At 36.7% G+C, this 25,435-nt stretch overlaps 2 protein-coding genes across 2 annotated transcripts in view; one reads left to right on the top strand and one right to left on the bottom strand.

Annotated features, from left to right (window-relative positions):
- LOC662231 (cell growth regulator with RING finger domain protein 1) overlaps nt 1-25,435 on the bottom strand; it is a 172,925-nt gene that overhangs the window by 66,057 nt on the left and 81,433 nt on the right. The window lies entirely within an intron of this gene.
- The window catches only part of side-VII (sidestep VII), a 100,113-nt gene continuing 80,878 nt past the window's right edge, over nt 6,201-25,435 (top strand). Inside the window, exon 1 of the mRNA XM_968512.4 lies at nt 6,201-6,837. Coding sequence (XP_973605.1) covers nt 6,759-6,837 — 79 coding nt within the window. The 5' untranslated portion in view covers nt 6,201-6,758. The remainder of the gene's footprint in view (nt 6,838-25,435) is intronic.

The following is a 25,435-nucleotide window of genomic DNA, read 5'->3' as shown; positions in this document are numbered from 1 at the left end:
TGCAGAATGGGCGCACGCGCGCATGAATTTCAATATTAGCGACCATGGTTTGGGTTTTGTTCAATTTTGTTTGATATTAAGACAGTTTGGCAATGAAATTCCGGCCGAACCTTCGTCATAATTTCCATTTAAGCGTCCTGGTCCGAGCTGAAGCGAGCGAAATAAGAAACAGAAACGCGGGAATGTGCGAGTGCGGCAATCACGCTTCCTCCAACACTCGTAAAACCCCCATCGCCACTACAATGGAAAGATAAGAGCTGAGTCTGTATACAACCGTTCCGAAACTCTGTAACGAAGGCAGCCAGCTACCTATGCAAAGAAGGAAACGACGTCGATGTAATCTTGAGAATCCCAGATGTTCGTAAATGGTCCGCTCGGGGCAAGCAGTTTTGCAACATGCGTGACGCAACGTTTAAATGACAGTTTTATTTGCTCACCGTACTTTTACCCCAGTCTTCTTACTTAATCATTTTGACAAAATTCACGTGCTTGTCGCACAAGGTCATAAAAGTTACTTTCGGTACATGAGAGAGGGAGGAAATTGTATCAATGGCTTGAGATATTCGTGCACTTTATGAGGCGATATTTAAAGACTGACAACCTGTCCGAAACACTGAATTGTATGCCTGTGACATGCTCTTGCATAAAACTACTTCCCCATCGATTTTCTTTCGTGCTTTATTTTGCAAAGAGCGAGATTAATCTCGTTTGATATTTTTCCTTGAATAATGCCAACTTGTGACAAGTGGATGCGTAATTAAATGAAATATCGCACGAGACGTTGAACCTTTAATTAAAACCACACAACGAGGTAGAACTTGGTTGTGGTTTTATAATTTACTCTCTATGGAATATGAAGTGAGATCCAAACTAAATTCGAACTTTTGGCGGTTTCAACACTTGCTACACTGTCTGGCTTTCTCAAAAATCCGGTTCTTGGCGTGTTTCATTATGCTTACCCTTTGGCGGCGCGTAATTGCGTTTGTGACGCAAATCCCATACGGGAAACGCTTCATCTTAAATCAATAATAAAGTGACTGATTTTTAAATAAACCCTCGTATGATAAACGATCGTCTCCTGAAACCATTAGATGTAAAAGCATATCGCTTTACGGGATTATCAAATAGATTTCAAAGAAAAATGTGCGTCAATATTGGTTTTAGTTGAAAAGCTCAGTTTTTAGCCTCGGAGCTATTGGCTCCCCTTGTCTTAAAATTCCCAACGGCAATAGAATCATAACTCGCTGCACTCTATATCATTTCGCCATACATCAAACTCATCTTTAATTAGGATTCATTGCGGGAGGAAGCTTTGATGACTCTGCATGCCTCACACCGGATATTCCTCTAATGATAAATGACACGACGGATAATTGATATTTACGCCACGGAATAGGCAAAATTCTTGTCAAACTTTTGCGGAAATAATTGATGTGACACAGTAATTGGTCATTACGGGATCGAGTTTCAGTCATTCCATCTGAGATTATTATGTCCGAATGTGAGGACTATTGATTTATAGATTTTCCATTAGCTCAATTGACCGGTTTCCGGTTATGATTGTAGCTTCCCGAGATAATGACTCTCCTTTGCCGTTTTTCCTGTTTTCTTTTTCGACATGCACGGAACGTGTTCGGAGGTCTGTTGCATACGCGCTCTCTATTCAAAACGCGACGTGGGAATAATGTATGGGGGTAATACGTCATAAACATGTTGCGAACGTCGTTTTTCATGGCTATATTTGTAGCAGATATGCGCTAGTACGTGAAAAACAACGTGTAATGGGCATGAATTATCGAACAGTTTGATGTATGCCAATTCCACCAACCCTCATTTTATTATTTTTACCAAAAAACGACCGCCAAACACGGCCTCTTCTTCCTAATTAAAGTTTAATAATCCCCAATTTGCTCCAAAGATATTACATTCTTCAAACAAATTTTTAATCAATTAATGTTTCATTTTAATTATGAGCTCTAGAACTTAGTATTCATAAAAAGGCAGGTATGTGTCTACCGTTCGATCTGCAAATTTATTGAAGTTTTTAGGATCAGACTCTTTTAAACAAAAACTCAAAGTTTGCGTAATTAGAGCTAATTACCTACAAATAATCCAATGTCTTCCATTGAGTTCCAAAGACCTTCATAAAGAAAAATCATTTTCGCGAAAAGATTAACAATTGAACATCGTTTTATATTTGACGATTGTCAAATTAGTAAATTTCTTGACAGATATCTAATGCGACAAGTTGACAACCAAAAACTATTGTGGCGCCCTCGGTATCTCAGTGGCACCTTCGGTCAACTAAATTTTGGACGAGGGAAATTTGAAAGGTGGCACTTTTAGATACATGTTTCAAAAGGTTATTTGTCTAAAACCAATAACTATTCAATTCTTTTTTTCACTTTGTATAATATTTATAATTTGGGCACGCAATTGTATTAAAAATATAAAAAAATTCGAAGTCGGAAAATGTGCTTAGAGCTCGCGAGCGCCGACAATTTCGAAATAAAAGTGTTGTGTTGGAGCGAGTGCAGCGTTTGCGATAAATCTGAGTAAAAATTGCCGGGGTTTAGCCCCCAATCGCGTAATGAGCGGCCTTCCATCAGTGGCAGAATAACGACGTCCTTCATTAACGGCTTAGTAGCAGCGAGCACTTACTGCATTTAATGGATTGTTATATTCCCATAACGTGATGTCGTTGAAACCATCATATGATTCAATAACGAGCACTTATTTCTCTCTGTTCTCTCGTTTTTTGCGTTTCTCTCTCGAAATGAAATAGCTCAATTTCCTCTCAGGCCTGCAAACTCCCACTTTTACTTTTGTTTATCTTAATATTTGAGATTAAGCTGTCAATAGCCGCATCTGGAAGCTTGTCGAAGTTGTCGATAAGAGGAGAGAGAAGGCGAACTGGGGCGAAAGCCCTTTTTAATAGATACTTAATTAGCGCTCCTTTGATGAAACATTTATTTAGGGAAACCTCGGCGCGATTCTTGCAATTCTTTGTGAATGTGAGAGCGGTTTTAAATGAAATATTATATTAGAGCGGCGCACTTACAACTTTGTCGAGTTTGGCCCCGGCCCAGGTACATAAATATGAAGTTTCTAAAGTGATTCGCGTACCACAGCGCCGACCTGAAAGAAACAACGCCGCAAAGTAATTCTAATGTAATTTGTACTCGGAATTATTTTCGTAATTTATCCGAAATTAAATTGCGGACGTTTTTTTGCTACTGGTGCTGCGGTAATTTACATGAGCTGGGAAATAAATGCGTCCGTCGGTGCATTACAAATAAAATATGACCCGGAAGTTGAGCGTCAATGTTGGTTCAGTAATAACAACAAAAGCGTTCGGGCTGTAAACAAGAAACCGTTGTTTGGAGAGACTTGTTTGACAGAGTTAACAGCACAATGCACCTTCGAGGAGGCGGACGTCGTGCGAACAGGTGTCTACGAGGAAGCACGACACCAGATAGCAAGGCCTTGTCGAACCAAATTGATTGGCAGTCGGGAAATTGCGCGGAAAATACCCAAAAATAACGAGACTTTTTTAAACCAGTTTAAACAGTTTAAATCTTCCTGTTAGTGAAACAAATGCCATACCATTTCAGTTTTGCCAACAAATAATATCAAATATTTTCCCGGCGCATCCACCATTTTTAAACCTGACTGATATTTGTTTAATTCTCGCAAAATATTTTGTTGGAGTGTTGGAAATTGATACATACTTTAACCCAAGCGTTAAAATACTGTTTTTGCAGTTATTTATACAGTTTGTGCTATTATTTTTGAATGCCAATATTTAATTTATCAGATAATCGGGTGCATTTCCCCTTTATTTGGCAAGAAAACAATCGGATGCCAATATTTAAAACGGGAGATTAGGGCGATTTTTGTGCAAATAGTCAGGGAAAGTCGAGGCATAAAAATGCCTAAAATCTTTTTAGTTTCGGGGTATTTATCCGTCCGTCGTAAGAACAAATTTACAAATAGAAATTGAATTTTCGTACGATCTGGCGCAACAAGCTTCCTCCGTATCTGGTGGGCCGTAAATCTCCAGTTTCATATTTAGATATCTCTTCATTACCCGATCCCTTCCGAGCGCATTTATCACGGCATGTTATGGTGTTTAGGAGACAGTTACGTTGTGTAGTCGAAATCCATTCGTATTGATTGTTAGCTGTGTGTGAACAAGGGATTTGAACAGTCCCTCCTGTACCAAAAATTAAGAAATTAATGACAGGGACCAAAAGTCATCGATCAGCAACCGGTGGAAGAAGTGGAAATTTATTTGGTCCCCAACGGAGAAAATTTTTTGTTGAAAATTTGATTTTGATGGATTTTGTGCGGTAAAAAGCGAGTTGGTGAAGCATCGTCAATTAAACCGAGCTTTCAATTAAAGAGCGCTTTTAATAATACCGCATGGTCTAGTATACTGGAAACTACTGTAATTAAACGAATACAATTAAAATTTCCAATAATGACTCGCCAAGAATGCTTGACACAATAGAAGCCAGAAATGGAGCAGTCTGGGGAATACCCGCTCCGTTCCGAATAAATTAAAGAAGTTTCTTCGCGTTTTTAATTTCAAATTTCTGGATTAAATACACATTTACATCATCCAGTAATTAAACGTGAACTAACGATTCGTCCACTAATCTCGCGAATCTGCATAATTAGCACCTCGAGAGTTGGTCCAAAGTGTAAAAAACCCACATGAAAATTTCAAATACGCCCGAATTGGAAACGAATGGTCATAAATCTGGCTAACACCAAACACCCCGGGCGGTACAACGCTCGAGTTTTGATGTGCTCTGAGTTATGTGATGAACTCTTGCAAGTTCCGGGCCAATCGGACCGGTTATTCCCTTTACTTTCGTACCGGAACTACAACAACACAGACTAGCTATCATTTCATAATCGGGTGTTTTGCATAATTATATCAAAAAATCCCATTTACATCCGATGAATTGCTCCCGAAACGGGCTTTGCCCAATTGCATAAAATTCGTACCTGTTTGTGGCGATAAATTGGTTTCATAAATTCACGGATGTTAATGTGCTCGGAATATTACATTAACAATTATGTATTCGGAATTAATTACATTCGAGCCGCCACCAGAAACAGGATCAATCTGCGCCCAATTCTAATAAATAAAAAATAATTCCTGCAATTCGTAGAACTATCGACGATCAGATCGTTAAAAATGGTGGATGCGCCGGGACATAGTTCCTTAGCTAAAGAAGTTGACAACATTTAAAATTGTGACTGAAAATGTAGGTACACCAAATTTTTTGAGCTTGCCAACTTAAAATAACAAACCACTTAAAAAAAAATTTAAATAATTATATATTTCAACGAGCTGGTTAAGTACATTGTGTTTTGTATTAAAAAGTTAATACAAAATTAATTTTATTTAATACATACATAATTCGTAATCTATCGAGTCAAAATAATTTATTAAATAGAAATTTTAACCGATTTTGTATGCAATAATTTTAATTGTGCTAAAGTGTTCCTGGCAATTTCTGAATACGTAAAAATTTTCAAAATAGGTCAATTATTTCGCATGCTACGCGTACTGGAGCATTTTAACTAGTCATGTTCAATACCTAACTGTATGTCAAGAAGAACATTTGTTGTAAATTCTTATTATTTGTCTTTAATACACTGTAAAATAATTAAAAAAAGTATCGAAAATAATCTGTCTAGTCGGATCAGTGTATTAAAAATGGTGGATGCGCCGGGAAATTATTTCTTTATTCAAAATATTGTCAAAATCTGTCTGTTTTTAATGCTGACAACTAATTTTAACATAAAAACACAGATCACTTTGATAGAAATTTGTATTTTTGGTGTAAACTTATACTTTTTTTAATTGGATATTTTTGAAATCTACATTTTTCAGGTCAGTCAATATACAGAACGTCTAAATGAATTGGTGGTTTATTATTTTTAGTTTTGATGTAGTTTTCGTCACAAAAATCAAATTATTTCAAAAGATAAGCACCAGAAACGTACAATAACAAGGCTACTGATAAATATATTTAATTTTCAAGTTTGCGATAATCTCTTGTGGGTTATTAGCCCGATATGCTATAAATAGTTGTTGTGGCTTGATTTTATAAACTTTGACCCAGTTGTCTGACCAAATCCGTCTTAAATCGCGCATTAGCCCGAACCTTTCGGCGCTCAATTATTTAAAAGCAATACCGGGAGATGCGTCCTTTCGAAATCGGCTCGATTTCAATTTAGTCCGACCAATTATGCAAAATAAACGTCACACCGTCATCAGTACGTAATCGCAATAGAGTCAACTAATCCCCCATCGGCCCTTTATTGGGCATCGATTTTTGCCGAAAATCCGTAGCAAAAACCCCATTTTTGCCAACTCCTGGGCTATAAGTAAATCCCATTGTATCACAGGTATGGATAAGAGATGATAAAAGCATGCGCGACGCTATGGACGCTAGTGGGGGCGAGACCTGAGAAGCGCCAGTATCAAGGGTGCTATGACGAAAGCGTCATCAGCGTTGGCCAAGAGATCGATAATAAATTAGTTTCGCACGATTTTTCCGGTGGCGATTTGTAGGGGAGGCCGGGCCTAAGCCGAGTTCGTAAAGTAAATGTTTTGGTAGTTGGGTCGGAGGAGTTGAGTGGTGGCCCCAGGCCCCAGATGCGTCTCCAAGGATTGCGACTTCCGGTTATGACTTGAAGTGTGAGTGTGTGATCAGTGATTGAGAATAACTTCCGTGATGGTGGCCCCGGTCTTTTTTGCCCAGTTGTGTGTGTTGCTTGTTTGCGGGGCGGATTATGCTAATGCCGGCAAAGACGGTAAGTCGGTGATTTTTCGCAGCGGAAATGAAAAAGAAAGCCTAATTGGAACGGGGGAATAATAGCTTCCGAATTTGAGGTTTGAGATCACTACGAACGTGAATTATTAATACGGGGGATAAATGGGATAGCGCACTTTCGAAAATTTACCACAACTTGGACGTTTTTCGCGTTAAATATTCACGGGGTACTTCCGGTAATGCAAGAAATTTTAATTGGCGACTCGCCACCTACGCCTCTCAACACTTACCAAACTTAATAAATGTATCGGGGAAAACATCATCCATTAACTAATTTTTTTACCTGACGCGGTTTATTTTCGCCAACTTTTCGTCTTTTTTACTGAACACCAACAAAAGCTATATTAAAAAATAAAAATATAGCGTTCCAGAAGATTGTTTCAGTTTGTAACAAAATAGAAAATATTTCTGTTAGTTATTTGCTGTTCTGCTCAGATACTTGACAAATAAGATTGTTGTTGTTAAACAGTGCACTAATGAAAATTGGGAACAGAAACAGTTATTCTGGTGACTTCGTTGTACAATTGTAGTGCAAATAAAATTTCAAAAATAATTGAAAAGCAAAACGTAGCAACAAAGCTTCAAGACATTTTAATTAAAAAAAATTCCATTTCCAAAAACTATAATACTGGTACAAAAATATGGTGAGATGACTATGGCGGTAAAAGGTGCAAAAAATTGAAAAATCTCTGACTTTAATTTAAGTTGACAACATTGAGGAATTTTACATGTGTTATAAACATATTTTCTGTTTTTGCTTCTTTTATGATTAGTGTTGAAACCTAATGGTATTTACACAGATCATAATATGAAACAAAATTATATAGCAAAGGTACAAATTACAAATAAATTATGTATTCGCCTGAAAAACAAAGTAATTTGGCATAATGAATAAACAACGAATGTAAATATATATTGCTTAAAAAATAATAAACAAATTATACAAAACAAAAAAAAAAACAAAACTAGAAAATTTCTCGAAGGAATAAAACTCATTTTTATGTGAAAATAAAAATTCCACAATGAAATCCAAATGACCAAAAAAATAACACTTTGCAAGGTAAAGATTTAATATTAAGGGATAAAGTATTGAAAAATTTTAAAAGCTAATACTGAACAGCGACTTGTCTGTGGATTAGTTCTAAGAAATCGTGATTGAAGACTTTATTCTAGTTTTTCTAGAAATCAAGGAAACTACTAAATTTAACTAGATTTCTAATTAAAGTATTTTCTATAAATGACTTGGAGACATTGAAAAATGGCGATGCCAAAGTTTTTTTGTCTGTATGAACAAAAAAAAAAAAGAATGAAAATCGCTGCTAAAATTGTTACATGTTTTAAATATTGGTACGATTGCAAACGTCTGTTCGTTATGGGTAATGACAGTCGCAAAGTTGCAGTTCAATTAAAATTTTTGTAGTTTTAATTGTTTCCAATTTTTTGTTTAGCTTGCGCTTAAATATTCATCCGTTTCGAAGTTTGGAGCACTAGTCAATATCGGTTTCAGGCCCAGTAAAACTACTCCCTTTTTTTAAAATTCAATTAATTTCCCAGACTCAAATTAGTTTTTGAATAATTTAGGCGAGTTTAAAACTGGGTCAATTCGGCTTTTATCTCCAAAAAAACCATCCTTCCAGTTCTTTTAGTTGAAAATCATTGGAGTTCTCCAAACTGTTATGTGTGTACTTTCTCGAGAGCATTGCATTGGAACTATCCAACTATCCCGGAAAATCTGGAACTCTCTCCGAAAGTTTGGTGCTAATGACCGAAAAAGTCCGAATTCTAATGCGCTTTTTATCGCTAATGAAGCTGAAAATAAAGTAGAATTCGCAAAACCCGTCTCATAATTGTAAATCGTGAAACAGGCATTTGTGAGGAAATCAAGCGTGGAAATTGCTTTTCACTTTCTAACCTCCTAATTATGAACGAAAATGAAAAAGTTTTCGGAATCCGCAGCATTCACTTTTTGTTTAGCGAATAATTAAGAGTTTAATGAGAGGAAAGCGGTGAAAATTCCAACTCTTCGAGTGTTGATTGGATTAGTTCCCGACTAACACTCGTCAATTTTTAGTGCCATTAGTGTCAATTAATCGCGACGCCTTGTCAAGATATCCAATCACGTTTCGCCGACTTTTGCCCAATTTTTTTTGTCTAATTTGCAACGAAATTTTTCGGACGGAAAGCTTTTACCAGACGACTGAAAAAATGTAACTTTGTTAACGGAATTTAATTATCTTTTTTGCCTCGGTGTTGCGTTCGATTTCTTAAGGCCTGTTTAGTTATGAAACCCAAAGCGCGCTACAACTAATTGGATTTTTTCAGCGCTGGACCTAAAACCAAAATTCAATCACATGCAAAGAGGAAGAAATTAAAGGCACTGTCAGCCCGTTTTTACGCAACTGGAGCAAAAGTGGAAAAGTTTCTTGCTCTTTGAGGCCATTACGTCCATAATTTATCATAATGACACTCACTTTTGGGACAATTATGAACTTGACCCGACTAACTTTTCGCTTTATTATTAGGCCAGGGAAAGTCAAATTGCGCACGTTTTTTGTGATTTATCGCCGGTTTAATCGAGAACATGGAAACTATCTATTTATTTAAATTAAATTACAAGCCACGAGGTGTGGAACGGCCGGCGATCACGTGAGCAAATCCGTCTAAAAATCGAGTTAAAAATTGGCAAAGGCTCTGCGAGCAATAAATTCAAAAGTTAATGATTTCCAAACATGCTATATTGGAAATGTATTAAATTTCTCCGAAAGTTTGTTGTTTTATTGCTGGAAAACCGATAACTAATCACTCCGTAATCTAAGACATGGAAGTGCTGCGTCTCCGAGTTTCTTGACTTTGCAGCGTCATAATTCTCTGTCTTTTTATCAGCGTTTTCAGATCTAACGCCCTTCCAGATAATCCTGAATAGTTGCACACACTAATGCTGCGATTTTTTTCCCTGATTGTTATAAATATTCGGGTGTGAGCGCTGTTGCGGCTATTAATATTCATAAAGTGGAATGATATCGTTTGTGTATATCTTGTTAGAGCCGTGTTTATCATTGATGGACTTATTAATTGTTGAGTTTACGAGCGCATCGAGGGTTCATCAACTCGTGTCACAATTTCGATCGAATTAATATTTATCAGCGAGAGAGTCGGTGCAGATTTTCATCTTTTAATATTCCGCCGTGAATAATATATGAAAGTCGTATTTTTCGCGAGATTTATGGCTGGTAGGTTAAGTTTACATCGGATGCTGATTTATAGAGCGAGATAGTTCGTAGAAAAAAAATAGTTTTGCTCGTAAAGTAATAGAGAATGGCATTTGGCGTCGCCGGTACGTGCATCTATAAATTTATAATTTTCAATAAACGGGAAACAATTCGGAAACTTCAACACTTTCCCAGCCTGCCGTAAATTTCCCGAAGAGAGCCGCTACATTGTTCGATAAAGTCACCGTTGAAAATTTGATGGCTTCTTGAGGCGACCAATTTAATTAATTAAAACTGTCGCCGCCATCAAACATTTATTTTATTTCCGGTTTTGTATTTGCTCGAGTCACCTCGACCACGCTATTAACGCCAAAACTCGTGTTTAATTTATCACTTGAAGCACGTTACGTTAATTTTTATAGAGAATTAGGGTTTTATATTACGGGAGACATAATTTAATTACACCGCCACGTGTAAATATTATTTCGCCTGCCTGAATGCATTTTAATTAATGTTTTTGTTACGGCGTGGCCGCTGTCGGTACGGATTATGTCTCTAATGCAGGTGGTTTTAATGTATACATGTGTGATAGCCAAGTATACGGCGATGACATCGTTACTGCCAAGCCGTTATCTGCAACCAGACTACATCATAAAGGTCCATTGTGCTCCCTAATGCTGCACAAACAAAACGACACACGACTCACAATTTAGGCACAATTACAACAACGGCACTTAATACACACATTTCGCTAATTGCAAATCTCTCACTGCTCAAACACGCTGATTACCATCGTTTGTCTTTCACCAGCTAAATCCAATTTTTTTCCGTTTTTTTTGACCGATTATTAAAAAATGTAAATGTTCTTTAGGTTGCAAATTACAGAAACATAATGCTCAACTGGGTGTAATTTGTTAGATATTGATTGGTCAAAATTGGTGGATGCGCCGGGATAATAATCACTCGTTTTTACTTTCAATATTACGATTAAATTTGGGCCCAAAAATTGATAAGTTTGCAAACGTCTAATTACTTTTAAAGCTCGTAAATCACCGAAATTAAATCGCGATAAACTATTCTGACGCAAACACGGGTTCAATTCTTCCGGTTTTGCTCTAAACACGAAAGTTTTACTAGCAAGAAAAATACGTCTATGTAAAGTTTACACCGACTTGCATTTTTGTTTAAATTAGGTTTTGATACGACTGGAGTGAGGATTTAATTTTACTGAACATGACATAACATACATAACACTACAAATTATATTATCTAATGCTCAGTTTAAAAAAATTCTATGTCATTGCATTACAAACAATTCAATAAAAACCTCAAGGTTCAGCAAAATAATTTAAATATTTAACAATATGTCATTAAAAAATCATTTTCTGGACAGAAAATATGTTACACGCAGTGCTATCGGTTGTAGAACAGAATAAGAATTAGTTTTAAAATTAATTTTAATTTGTTGGAAATGGTGGATGCGCCGGGCTAATCATCAGTACAATTTTCAAATTTGTGTTGTTTCAAGTCTAACGGTATAAAAACCAAAACTGTCTATTACAGTTTTAATTTTTCTGGGTCTGATCTAAAGTTCTAAAACTACAAATCCTCTTGATAATATCGGAAAAATGCATCAAAGTGTAATGTTCTACTAATAAAAAAAACTACCACTACCCCAATGCAAAGATTTAAGAAACCAATAAGCCAATGCGTAATGATTGCCCAAACATAAAAATATTAATTAATTATTGCGTAAATATTACGTAAATAATTGTCTACACGTAAAAATATTAATTAAAACATTTTCAATACTTAATAAGTACAATGGCTTAAGCTTGCCAAAATTGGTGGATGCGCCGGGCTAATAAAAAGTGGCTCGAAATTAAATCGCTACACACTATCTCACTGCAAACACGGTTTCAATTTTCCGGTTTTGTTATAAAACTTCAAATCCAAAAGTTTCACTAGAAAGAAAAATACATCAATGTAAAGTTTACACACAGACTAGCATTTTTGTATAAATAAGGTTTTGATGGATGTTGAAATATTCTGAATTTATATAGAGTTGCCACATATACATTTTTGCATTTTTAGTCACAATACATTATTTCTGTTGATTTCCGATCATAAAAACATTACAACAGTTATTAAATAATGTGCTAAACTAGGTGTAATTGATTGCAAAAAAACAGACAGATTTGAAATATTTACTTTTATAGTTTTTTTTAATGGATGCGCTGGACTATTAATAAAGTATATTTTTAATGTTTTTGTTGTCTTATGCACATTAATGTAGTTTCTATTTTCCAATTTACTTGCAATGAATCATTCCAAAACGATCCTTTCCTATTCACATTTTTCTGGATCCGATCTAAAACTTCAAATCCGTTTGAAAATGCACTTAAGTGTAAAGTTTCACTAGTTTTAAGAAAAGAACAAGTACCTCAACGCAAATATTTGAAAAGGTCATTTCTTCAAAACAAATTTTCTGAAATATTTTCAAAATCATGTTTTTTTTCCATAATAATTCCTGTGTTTTAAGGTTGCATAATATTTCGTATATGATTTCCTGAACGTAAAAATATGCTGTCAATTAAAATACTCTATGAGAACAATGACCCGGGCTTACTAAAATTGGTGGATGCGCCGGGCTAATAAAAATTGATAAGTTTGCAAAATCCTAATTAGTTTTAAATCTCATAAATCATCAACATTAAACCGCAATAAATTATTCGGAAACCGTGTTTCTGGCGCAAACAGCGTTAAAAATTTTCGGCTTTTGCACTAAATCCGATTGAGATTGTAAAATTGCACTAGCTGCAAGACAAATACTTGAACGTAAAAGTGTACACAACTTTGTGCCTTCTTGCATAACTCAATCATTGATAAATTTTTGCAGCAATAACTCCGATTATTATTTTCAACGTTAAAATAGTAGTTGCACCGATTAATTTTTCTAGTTTCAATCATTCCAATTCAATTTGCGCCCAAAAATAAATTAATATGTTTGGAAATTCTAATTAATTTTAAATCCCATAAATCACCGAAATTAAACCGCGATAAATTAGGCCGGAATTGTGTTTCCGTTTCAATTTTTCCGGTGTTGCCCCAAACTTGAAATCCGCTTGAGACTATCGCTACAATGTAAAGTGTAAAGTTTCACTATCAGTGAGAAAAATACCCTGACGTAAAAGTTTACACAGCTCGGCATTTTGCATATAAACCGCACCGTTTTATAGGTGTGGTGATCGATCACGTTTTTGCATTTTAAACATCTCATTTTGCTATAAAATCGTGCTTAATTTGACGTAAATTGTCGTCTGAAATTGTCACACTGAACGATTATTCGTCTCAAGGTTTACGCTAATTAAGTCGGAAAATAAACTTTTAAACCGAGTTGGAATCTGCATCTGAAACTTTTGTGTTGACGTTTTCACTCGAGCTATAATTATCAAAAGATATTGTTTGTTGCCGAGCCGTTGCGAGCTCTAATTAATTTAAATATTTATTGAAAAAGATTTCGGAAAAACGCGAAATTCAATTTTCATTAATCAGGGCGACCTATTTCCGCTGGAATTAAAATGATAAATGTCGGGGTGTGCCTGACATGAATAACACTTGTCCCAATTTTGCTAAAATAAATGAAATTCAGTAAACGTGTATTTGGAAAAAATGCGAGTCGCAGAAATGCGAGTTCATAGTCTTAAATTTTGGAAACTCTATATTGGACTGTCTTCTCCGGTGAAAATGGTAAAATATCTGAAGGAAAATATGCTCCTTGTGCCCTCCGCATATCCATCCCTATAAATATAAATTGGGGAAAAAATATATATCCAGAGGTCGAAACAAAGAGTGTCATCTCGGGGAGAAATATTCAAAGAGGGGTAAAGTGACCCACTAACCCTTAGTTCAAACTTGCAAAAGCGTGTTCGGCCGTTTACGTAAACACAATGAGATCGATCGCACGCGAGAAAATGCTTCGAATTCAATTCGGATTAAGACTGGCCGCTGTTATTTGGATGAAAAGTTGCGACCTGACCCGAATTTCTTGTCTCTGGAGCCGACATGTTGAGCCCCGAACTAATTAAGAGCTTGTTTGAGGCCAAGATCTCTCCTGGACCAGTTTCTTAATGAACGACTGGTCACCGACTAATTAAAGAAAAGTTCCACCTTTTTATGCCGAACTGTGATTCCGTGAAGAAAAACTATCCGCCTAACAAACTTCATCACTTCAAACTAATTTAATACATGTAGGTAATTTTCTCCGGTAAGTAACTTTAAAGCTATGCTTGAGAAAATTAGATGAGACTCGCTGCTTTCGTTCCGAGTGAATTATTTTAAAAATGCATCCGAACTCGTCAACAAACTTGAACGGTTATTGCCGCGCTCGGGGAAAAAACCAGAATAAAATTAAAGAAATATTTCCAACAATGCCGACAAACTACGTAGCACTTTTCGATTGAGTCACAAATAAATCATTTAAGGGAGGCGATTCGGTGTCTCCGGAAACTGCCGCATCTAGTGATTGACACGCCAATAAAATGTATCAAGAGATTGTAAGATAACAAGAATGGCCACTTTGCCACCCTTGAGCTTTACGGTGAAATCGTGAATGTATTTTTGACAGGAGAGGCTGTGTCGAATTCCTCGTCGACCAAACATCAATTATCTGCGGAAATTCGGTTCGGATTTAGACAGATAGTCGGTGGTGGCCGAGTGATCGATACCAAAGGCCAAGGGAAAGTAACAAAGCGGTTAACGAAGTTTCTTCTACCTTTGGAGAGTTTTCCACTTTACAAATACCAAATTTACAATTAATACGAAGCTTTCCCGGTGACAAATGATGCATTCTTCACTCAGTTTCAATTCCAAGTGCTCCGTTTTACAACTGACGCCAGTGTAACACACGTCCTTTCTGTTTTATCGTTCGTTATGCACTAGTCGGTCGACTGCGCCACAATGAGCTCCTCGCTAAATTACAAAAGGGCTGAAATATGAAATGTTTAACGACGTTTTATCATGCAAATATTTGGCGCTTCTTGCGAGACGATATTTCAACTTTGTATCAATTATTAATTATGTGACGTGACGATTATCCTCAGCTATACTTGACCCTTGTCCATCAATTCACACCCCTGGACACGACAATCCACTTAAACCTTACGTTTGCACATCACTGTTCGATTAATCAGGGCCTAATTGGCGCAGAAGCCGCCACAAAAAATTATTGATAATAAGCCTACACATCCCAAAGCTCAAAAAAGAGCAAGGATTTAAATGATAAAATTCACTACTACTATTCTATTAAAAACCACAACTTATGTGATCACTTATTTAAAGCCAAATAATTATAGACCTATTACTTGTCTTGAATAATAATTTATAACGTAATGAAATCTTGTACATAGTCCTTCTTTAAAAGATAATATAATTGAGGAAGAAAAATTGAATGTATTTAAAGAAACATTTGGTTGAAAAGAACATCTTCTAATAAGACACCGTATTAATAGTAGAAACAAGAAAATTTAACAGAAATATGTACGCTGCTCTCATGGATTATAAAAAACGTGTTCTCCATTTTTGGTTAATTAAAAATTAAATAATAAAATACATCCGATATCTATTTTTTTTATGAAGTTTTGGAAAACAACTTTGATGATGACCCTTGACGATGATTAATTTTAACAAGAAATGATCTAAAATCAACAGTTTAGCGCAAGGTATGGTCCAAAGGTGTGTGTTTTCCTCTAAAATGTTGATCAAATCGTTGCTTTCTTCAATAGAATAAAGCAATTTTAAGTTTCCGATAACGTATTCTAACCTTTTTTAGACAGAAATAATCTAAAATCAAATAATTTTAAGAAAACTTATGAGACGATTCAGTCTGTTTTAGGCAGAAAAAAATTCTCCTAATTAACATGCTGGACATATTGACAATCTTGATGAGCTTTTGAGTTTTGTATTAAAGTTTCGTTTCGTTTAACCTTTTTATCGTAATATGTTGATCCAAAGTTTGAACTTAATGAGAGTAAGTAGTCGTTAAATATTCTAGCTCCAACTCGTCGATTCTCAACTCTATAGTCTTCCCATTAGGAAGGAAGATCTTTATTTTGGAATTTTTGTCTATTTACATAATTATTATTATTATTTTTTTTTCTTTGTTAGTTTAAGTAATTAGTTTTTTATTGATTAAAGAATAATCTATAATTCGAGTTCTGAGAACAGAAAAGCATTATCAAAAAAATTTACAATACAATCTATAAATACCTATTGATTACCAACACCACCAGATGCATAATACCGTTATCCAATAATGATTTAGTATGTATATGATAATATTATATTCATAATAATTGTTAAAACAGTCCTGTCTGTGCGCTTATCATAAAACAAAATTTTTGGCAAATGATCAGATAAGCATTTGTTTTAATGAGTTTTGCCTAAAACACCGATCTGTTCTTAACAAAAATGTTGTCGAGAGTGTGTTTATCTGTGTGATTGTTAACGCACACATGTTAAACAAATAAATTTCGAATTTTATTGAGCTATTGTCTAAAATATCAAAATTAAAATCGCCTGCATAATAAGTTCTTTTTTTGTCTTTATTTTGTATGTGGTCGTGTTTATTTAAAAAACCTTTTACTCAAAGACTTAAAGCCAGGTCAGGTCAGGTCAGGTTTATTATGATACATAGAAAATAATTGTAAAAATGGTGGAGTACACTAGTTATTATAAAACTAGCGAAGAATCAAATTTCAAGTTTTATAACACAACTATAAAACCCATGTTCCAGAATGGTTGAAAAACCTCTGAAATGATGAAAAAGTGGGAAGAAATAAAGACAAAGTTGTGTGTGTTCCCCCTGCGGCAAGCCCCAAGTAAACAAGAAAAAATGAAATAATAATCCATCTCCCGCAACCCTCTTGGAAATTCCTCAACTGTTATTTTTCCATCACATTCTTGATAAATTAAACTTAATTAAGGGCGGTAGGTGTTCACCCTCCGTGCATTTCTGAATTTTAATGGCGGAGGGTGCGAGCATATGACAAACCACAGACGGTGTTGATCATCTCTCTCATTAATCACGTGCGCGCCAGGATAACAAGGACGAAGCGAAGGATGCGAAACCGAGCAGACCTCGAATTTTTCACCCGAAATGTTAATAAACAATGAGAGATCCAATTAAGATCGCTTGCGATTGAAAACCTCAATGTGGGACTAGACCCAGTTAAAATGTATCTGAATTTTCTAGTTGGTTGTGCCCAAAGATGCAAATGACGGCGATTCCCTCGACCATAAAGTAATGAAAAAAGCCTGATAAACGTTAGAATTGAGAGAATTTAATTTTTCCGCGAGAGATATTTCGGTTATCACGGCACAAGCGAGATACACACAGCGAAAATATTAAATTTAATTGGAAATTAAAATGAATTTCTCTACCTAGCAAAACAGTAACTGTCTGCCTCATTCTTATTCTGTTTTCGGGACACAATCGCTCTAATTATAACGAAATTAGTTCCTTCGAGCGTCGCGTAATTGATACGAAATTTAGTGCGTGATCTTGAATAAATTTAGCAAGCAGATTTTTCCCGTATCGACGAAATAATTACAATAGTTTCGGGCTCCGCTCTTATTTAACGAGCACTAGCGCTCCTAAATTTATAATCGCCACTAATCCTCTCAATAAATTCCGTAATAAGCCAGGTGTTCCAACAATTCGCCCTAATAGTGGAACACTATGAAAAGTTTCCGACTGAGTTTTTCGCTGCTGCTTCTGTCAGACGCCAGGGCATGATTGCTTGAGCACGCATATCAGATAGCTAAGCTATTTCTGATCCAGAATTGAAAACTTTTGTATTCTTTCCTGGTAGCTCGCATATTGAATACGACGGAAGGACTTCTTAACCTTTCAGCCTTGCGAACTTTAAAACTCGATCTTTCAATATGTTGATCAGGGAAGTAGGCTCCTTTTACTAACTTATATTATTACACAGACACAGTCGCCAGAAAAATGCAAAGGGGAATTGGAGACGCTGCCAGGACGAATTGGACATAATAGCGACCTCCGGAATCCCACACAGATTTCTCGAAGCGAACGCGAGTTGCATACACATTTTTTTTGGCATTTCGTTGTCACAGTCAACACCTCATTTATTTAAACATAATTATGGCTATTGTTTGGGTATAATTAACTTGTGTTGTTTCCGTGATCAATGATTGAACGGTGGGTTATTATTTTGGAACGTCTATAAAATTCGACCGAACGCTTCCAGCTAATTACAGTAGAGTCGTGAAAGTTTCGCATGTCACTCCCAAAAACGTAATATTCTTGGGGCGACGTTCCTACAACATAATTTCAAATAATAAATCACCGTAATCTGGATTCAAGTTCCTTTTGTAATGCGATTTAAGTTTCACACCCCCTAATTTATTCTATATTATGTAAAAGTAACTATAGCTAATAGGGTGCTTTAATCAGTCACAGCCCCACAGTGAATCATTTTCGAACAAGATTAAGTAACGAGTGAGTGGGAATTATTCTCCTTCATTAACTATTAAAATCTTCCATGTCATTACGCTTATTGAGTTACGTCGCTACCAATTTCCCAGTTACGCGGCAAATTTTTGATCTGGATTTGAGTTTTATAAGAACAACAGTTTGTCTGGAAAGCAATCAGAAACTTGATCAAGTTTTTCCATTAGATTATTAAAACCCGTCTCAATACAACCAAAATTTGCAATTGTGAATGCACGTCCGGATTCTTGGAATTAATCACGTCTGTCAGTCGTGATATGAAGCCGAGAGAATATGAATATAAAACGGCAGTTGTTGCATTATTAAAGAAAATAATAATCGGTTCGGAGTGTTGATGTTTTCTTATCGAATTTTGCCAGTCATGCCGACTCGAAATTCACATAAATATATTTCACGATATCGACTTTCGCTCCAAATGGGATATTACATATAGGGTTGGCACACATGTCGTATGTTTAATTTTCAGTCGGGAAATGTGCCGCAGTAAAAGGAGCAACGACAATGGATGACAGCGAAGATTGGACGACGAAAATTTGCTCCAGCGAGAATTAGGTCCTAAAAACGACATCTACATCCACCGGCTTATTAACACGCGAAAACTTGAAACAATAAACAACTTTTTCCACCAATAAATAAAGCAAAAGTAACTCTTCGTTCTGAATAGAATATCTGGTACCTTTTCAAGTTGTTACAACAAATTACCCATCATCGGTTTTCTTGCTAAAAAAATGTCTTGCCAGCTTTTAATTCAAGTTTATTTGTTGAAATCAATGATACAATAGTACATGTCATAACAAGTGATTGATACCATTTAGACGAACGAGGCGAAGCCGAGTTATTTTCGACACAAGTTAAACACTATTTTTTGTACGACGAAAACGGTTAGAGATGCAAGAAAAATGTAATAAACAAAGTTGTAGAGAATTAAATTTTCTACAAAATTGTTCGCTACACCATATTTCTATCTTCAACGATTTAGGTATAAATTAACTTTCTAATACTTGACTACAGGCAAGACAAAGCAAATTCGTCTCTTGAGCGTCTTTGAACGATTTTTTTTGTAATTTCCTAATTTCCGATTTATTTCCTGTATTATGTAACTCCTCGTTTTGTTAGTTGGTTTAGAATTAATCAGTTTTGGTTCTACAGACACGGTAATATAGCCGAGATTTCTTTGGTGGATGCTTTTTGAATGTGTAAAATTGTCTGTCGTCTGAACGGTGTTTTGATATTATTCCTCTCCACATCATTACACAAGGGATATTTGTGACGTTAACGAACGTTTTTTCATGATTGTGAAAGCTCTCCTTGGTTATTAAATCGCTGTTAAAACTTCTAGATTGATTACCGAGCGTCTCGAGTTGATAGTCGTTAAGAACTCGAGTTACAATTATGTTAAAAGGGGTGCTAGAGAAAAATTCGTCGTCGTCAAAGTCAATTTGTGGAATTTAAAAACGGCCGTGTAGACTACCAAGCAAACAACCCTCCTTCGTCCTACGAACACACTAATAACAGGGAAGCTTGTCGGCATTTCATTATGAAGCGAGCTTAATGGAATGTAATATATTCGTAATTATTCGCCGCGACGATTTTACATTCCGCTTTGATCGTTCAAGTCAACATGCAGATTATTCCGAATTCAAGATGTTCCTCTGCAATCGAGTATTAAGCCTCACCTGCGTTGAAAGTCAATTACTTATAAACTTAAGCCTTTCGGCGCACTTAATTACGCGCCATTTCATCATCTATGTGGTGGACAAGAGAAAAATCAATTCAATTCAAGAAATCCAAGCGCAAACAAGCGGCGCAATTACGCTTCTGCGGCAAATTAACAACTTCAATTAGCGCAAATTACGGTAAAATCTTTATCATCGCGAGAGACAAGTGCTATTATTTGCTTGCGACCAGACGTTTCGTCGACATTGTTCTCCTGAAATGGATTGTTATTCACTTAGGTCTTTGTGTGCATTGCAATTTTCGTCGAAGACGTAACCAAGACCGAATCCAGTCGAAAACGACTGTGCAGACGTGAAGCCTTTGATTTACATGGAAATTAGCATATCAAACGCAACTGCCTACGTTATGTAATGGCACGATAGATCGTACATAAGCACAATCATATGTACGGGGAACTTGTAATTTTCCGCTTGCTATTATGGTTTGTTTATGAAATGAGCGAGACTGGAAGCAAACACGCGCTCCAATTCCGACTGTTTTGACTGCGACTTGATTGGATCCCGACCATTTCTTGCCACTCGAATTAATTAATCAAAGACTGAAGCGAAAAATTGCCCGGCGCATCCACCATTTTTACCACATATCATATTGCCTGGCTTTTCTTTGAGAGTAGTGCTTTATAGTGGCTCGTAAAGTGGAAACTCAATTAAGATAACAAAAAAGTCATCAGCGGGCTTGATTTACAGCATATGCAAATTAAAAATCCCGCCCTTTGAATCCGCAGCAACAAAAAAGGGCGGTCAATTGACACAGCCCACTGATAAAAGATTGCCGATCGGAAAGATACGCAATGTTTACACACGCCCCCGACCGATTCTTTCAGGATTTGCTAAAATATGAGTCGAGTTGTGCACTTTTCCCGATAGCGGCAGTTTTGACTAAAATACGGCTCTCGTATCATTTAATTATTTCTTGTGTTCACCTTCGCAGAATAAGAGTCGTTATCTAAATGGGCGGCGCGCTCAAATCAAGTGAAATATTTACCGGAGACCAAGTTCCGTCAGACATATCATCAGCGTGATAACACTGTAATAAAAAAACAGAGAGGTAACGCGTGAAGCAATAAAATGTAGTTTAACTATGCACTTTTCCTTCGGCTACATACCGTAAAGGGTTTACGAGATGGTATTTTGAGAAATGGTGTGTAAAAAGTTACGGCCCGGAATGAGCTCGTATGTATTCAATTTCGGAGAGAATTTCGATAATTAATGGGGAATTAAGTGAGAAAATGAGAGCAAGTTAAGGGCGACTTGAGGTTTCAAGCTTTGTTATCAAGTCGGAATCGAACGAGTGAGAATTGTTTGCGTCAACATGAGCTGAATCCTAGATGAGCAATTTGAATCTGTAAAATTCTCGAGAGGGTTTATTGATGTTTTACGATTGACGCGCTGATGGGAAATTAGAGAGGTTTTAACACGCTCGCAAGACGCGCACAAACTCCAACATCCAAAGGGATGCTCCAAATTTTAAAAGAGCAAGTAATTAAACGCGTAATCAAAGATTCAATAAAAATTTTTCTGTCGACATGCTAAGCCAGGTCCTTGTCCTATTTTCTTCGGAACCCTTTGCATTTTTCCTTTTTTTTTTTAAATAATTTGTAATTGTAATTAAATTGTATTTTTTGCGTATAAACATTTATTTAACTCATGGTTTATAAAGCTCTAGTCTTAAAAACTACTCTCTCCTTTGAGGCACAATTACCGTGGCTCCTGGCGGCCCACGGCTAGTACTTTTTTCAATTGTTTTTCAACAAACATTTATATCACGTTTGCGTTTTTAGTTTTTACTCTTTTTTTAATCATTTCAGGAAATATTCTGTTGAAAAAATTTCGTTAAAATACAAGAGTGATAGTTAAGCGGTGCTTTGCTTTCAGCTAATTCTAGCTGAATGTTTCAGATTCGAGGCTATCGCTTACAGAACCCGCCACAAATTGATTTAATGCTAGACACGTCGCAAAGCTGTAGAAATTTGCAACGTCTTTTGGCTTTCAGCTCGATTCGTTATTTCCCCGTGACAGTCAACTAGCATCAGTTTAATCACATTTGTTCAGTTTTCCATGCAATTTTGATTATTTGTGGCCGCAGTCTCTGAAAAAACTCGTCTAATTTCGTTTCCTTCAAATTGAAAATGTCGGCAAGTCCCTGGAGAATCCCGAAATCGTATTGTCTGCGTTGTTTCGTGCGGTCAAGGGGTCGGATTTGCGTAATTGTGCGTGTGTTATAAATATAGAGAAGGTCCGACCTCACCGTAAATTTTTGAAACGAGCGAATTTTTCAGTTCGACTTGTTTACCGCTGAAATCCGACGACATCACCAACGAAAAAATACATTAATAATTCAAAGTATCGATTCGGACGTGTCTGGTGTGGCCGGTCCGACCGCAAAAACAGGAATTGATAAGGAATCGGGTTTTTTGGGTGTAATTTGTCATGCGGCATTATTTTGTGCCCAAACAACAGTTTTCTCAATAATGTCCAGCCCTTGGAAAACACCCATTTTGACTCCTCTTCGCTTTCTGATATAAATGGAGCTTTCAGGGCCCGCGCATTGTTGGGATTCGAGTTGTGTTACATTCATTCCAAAAGTGATCAATACGGACGATTGGAACGGATGCCGGGGCCTCACTTCCACCGAATTAACGCGAGAAAATAAAACGCAACACAACTCATTACCAAATTGCCGGCAAAAACACTGAATATCAGCCAAACTTTTCTATTTCAAGTGCTTAAGATTGAAGTGGATTAAGTTTCTAACTCGTTTAGTTCGAATCAGCGCTGCAAAAAACCCCACTCATTGCCAAAACTGTTAATGCGGAGGAGTCAAACTTTTGAGAGTGGGGCGACACTGCGGCTCCCGTTTTTTTCCCGAGCCTTAAATTTCTTGGAATTTTTGTGAAAGTAATTAACACGGAACACGTGCCTTGGATAAAGATTTCACCCGTCCATCCATCACGCTAATCTGGAGCGGCAAGACATGGCTTATCTCCATCGGCCCAACACCCAATTTTGCCCCTTTGCTGTAACTTAGCGCAACGGTAATTGTTATTACCGCTATTATTGTTGCGTCATAGTGGGGCGGCTAAATTACGCATTTCGCATATGCGTCCTAAATATTTTGGCGTTTGGTCAATGTTTGGCCAAGCTGCTCTCCAACCAAACTCATCAATTCACGGTTGCAATCCAGCCCAAAACGGTCGCATTTACATCCCGAAATCTCACACAATAAAATAACGCCTCCTAGCACCCACCTTGTTTAATTTTTTATAATTTTATAAAAAAAACTTCAATGTAGGTAACGGTTCCTACGCTCAAATAAAGTCTTACATTACGAAATTTTAAGTTCCAGCAAGTTTCCGAGTTAGTAAGTAATATTTTCTCAAAAATTTGGTTAAAAACTCGTCTGCTTTCCACTTTCCTTAAAAAAATATATTGTCTGCACTGTCGCTGCGTGGGGGGAAGTTCGGAAGTTTTAATCGGCGCATTGTCTGGCGATTTATTTGTTGTGCGTGTTGGCCGAAATTTATCGCATAATTAGTTAATTACGTTTCAAGTTTTGGATTAGCGCCATTTAGTAGCTGATTGTAAAATACGAGTCTTCCGCATCCGAGGAACAAGTTTAAAAGCTTGTTGTAGGGTTTAAGATGCCCAAATGTGCCATTTACTTAATTCATCCAATGTTTCAAGCCGCAACGTTCCGTCTATTTAACGAAGATAAAGCGAACAAGTTTCATGTGTTTGGCTTGATAGAGCGTCTCGACCTTTCTCGTTCGTATTTTTTGAGGAGGTGGTAAATTAGCTTCGAACCGATCTGTTTTGTTTACCACTTTGAAATGTCAACGACAGACTTGCGGTCGGATAAATACAACTTTTCATAAGCAAGTTTCGTAACGTTGTTTAAGAGTGAAGAAACTCGAATGACGTGCTACAAGACGTGTGCGTTGCCAAGCGGAGAAACGGTTTTAGTGGTCCATTGAACTGTCAAGTCCAGGACCAATGGTGATATCCGTAAACAAATGAGGACGCGCCAAATCAAACGTCTTTCAGGGAAATTGGATTCGGGACGAGATCGTTACAAAAATATGGCAAGCCTCATCAACGCCAATTTTTCTAGGGGGGAAAATCTCCATTCGAAACAATTGCAAGGAAAACCTACATCAATTAGGTCTGGGGGAGAGTTAATCGAGTTTCTTTTCCAGACCTACGATCTCTTCGAGATGTTATTGTGTGCGTCACAAGCACCGCTTTTTATGCCTCAGTCTAATATTAAACTATGAATATTTCAAAGATAATAACGGAACTTTTAAAATTGCAATAAAACGCGGTAGGGAGTTTTATATCTTCACTCCAAATGCAACACGCTCCAAATATCATAAAACCAATTCATTGTCAACAGAATCATGCAACTTTAAGCCACTCAATCATGCTAAATTTGATGTTTTGTAAACGGATATGTTTTTTTTAATTGTCCACCAATAACTAATTTGTTATTGGTAACAGTTTTCAAAATGGGTCGCCAGGAGCCACGGTAATTGTACCTCAATTCGAAAAATAATTAAGACCCTGATGGGGGTGTTTCGATGCGGAAGGGTTCGTGTGCGCCGTTTTAGTACCTGACATGTCTTCAGAACTACTGCAAAAGTGATAACCGCTTTTACAATGCCATAAAGCGGTAAGAAGTCCTCGTTTCGTTTTAAGAACCGCAATTGTCTTCGAAACAGCGCCGATCCTATAAACATCAAGCAAAAGTTTGCGAGTCTGCTTTTAATTTGAAACTAGTTTAATGGAAATTCGTTGTATGCGACCGATTCTTTTAATAAAATTACGATATAAACGTCAAAATGTGTAAAGTGTCGTCCTCTTGACAATTAACCGCCCCGACCTCGCAATTACTCGTCGACCTCTTGATGCTTACCACCAACTCGATTAAAGTCATATTCGTGCCGTGATGACGTAAGTTAAATCGGCTTTTCCTCATGCAAAGTGACTGAAGTAATCGCATAAGCCCAGCATGGCCAGTCAAATCTGGATAATATAGTTGGGGTAATCAGTTTGTTGCTTCAGAGCCCTGGATTCGTCTAATTAGACGGTCCGCTATGT

This window comes from Tribolium castaneum, chromosome 3 (genome assembly GCF_031307605.1).
Source record: "Tribolium castaneum strain GA2 chromosome 3, icTriCast1.1, whole genome shotgun sequence".
Lineage (NCBI taxonomy): Eukaryota > Metazoa > Arthropoda > Insecta > Coleoptera > Tenebrionidae > Tribolium > Tribolium castaneum.
This window is presented reverse-complemented; position numbering and strand designations above follow the sequence as displayed.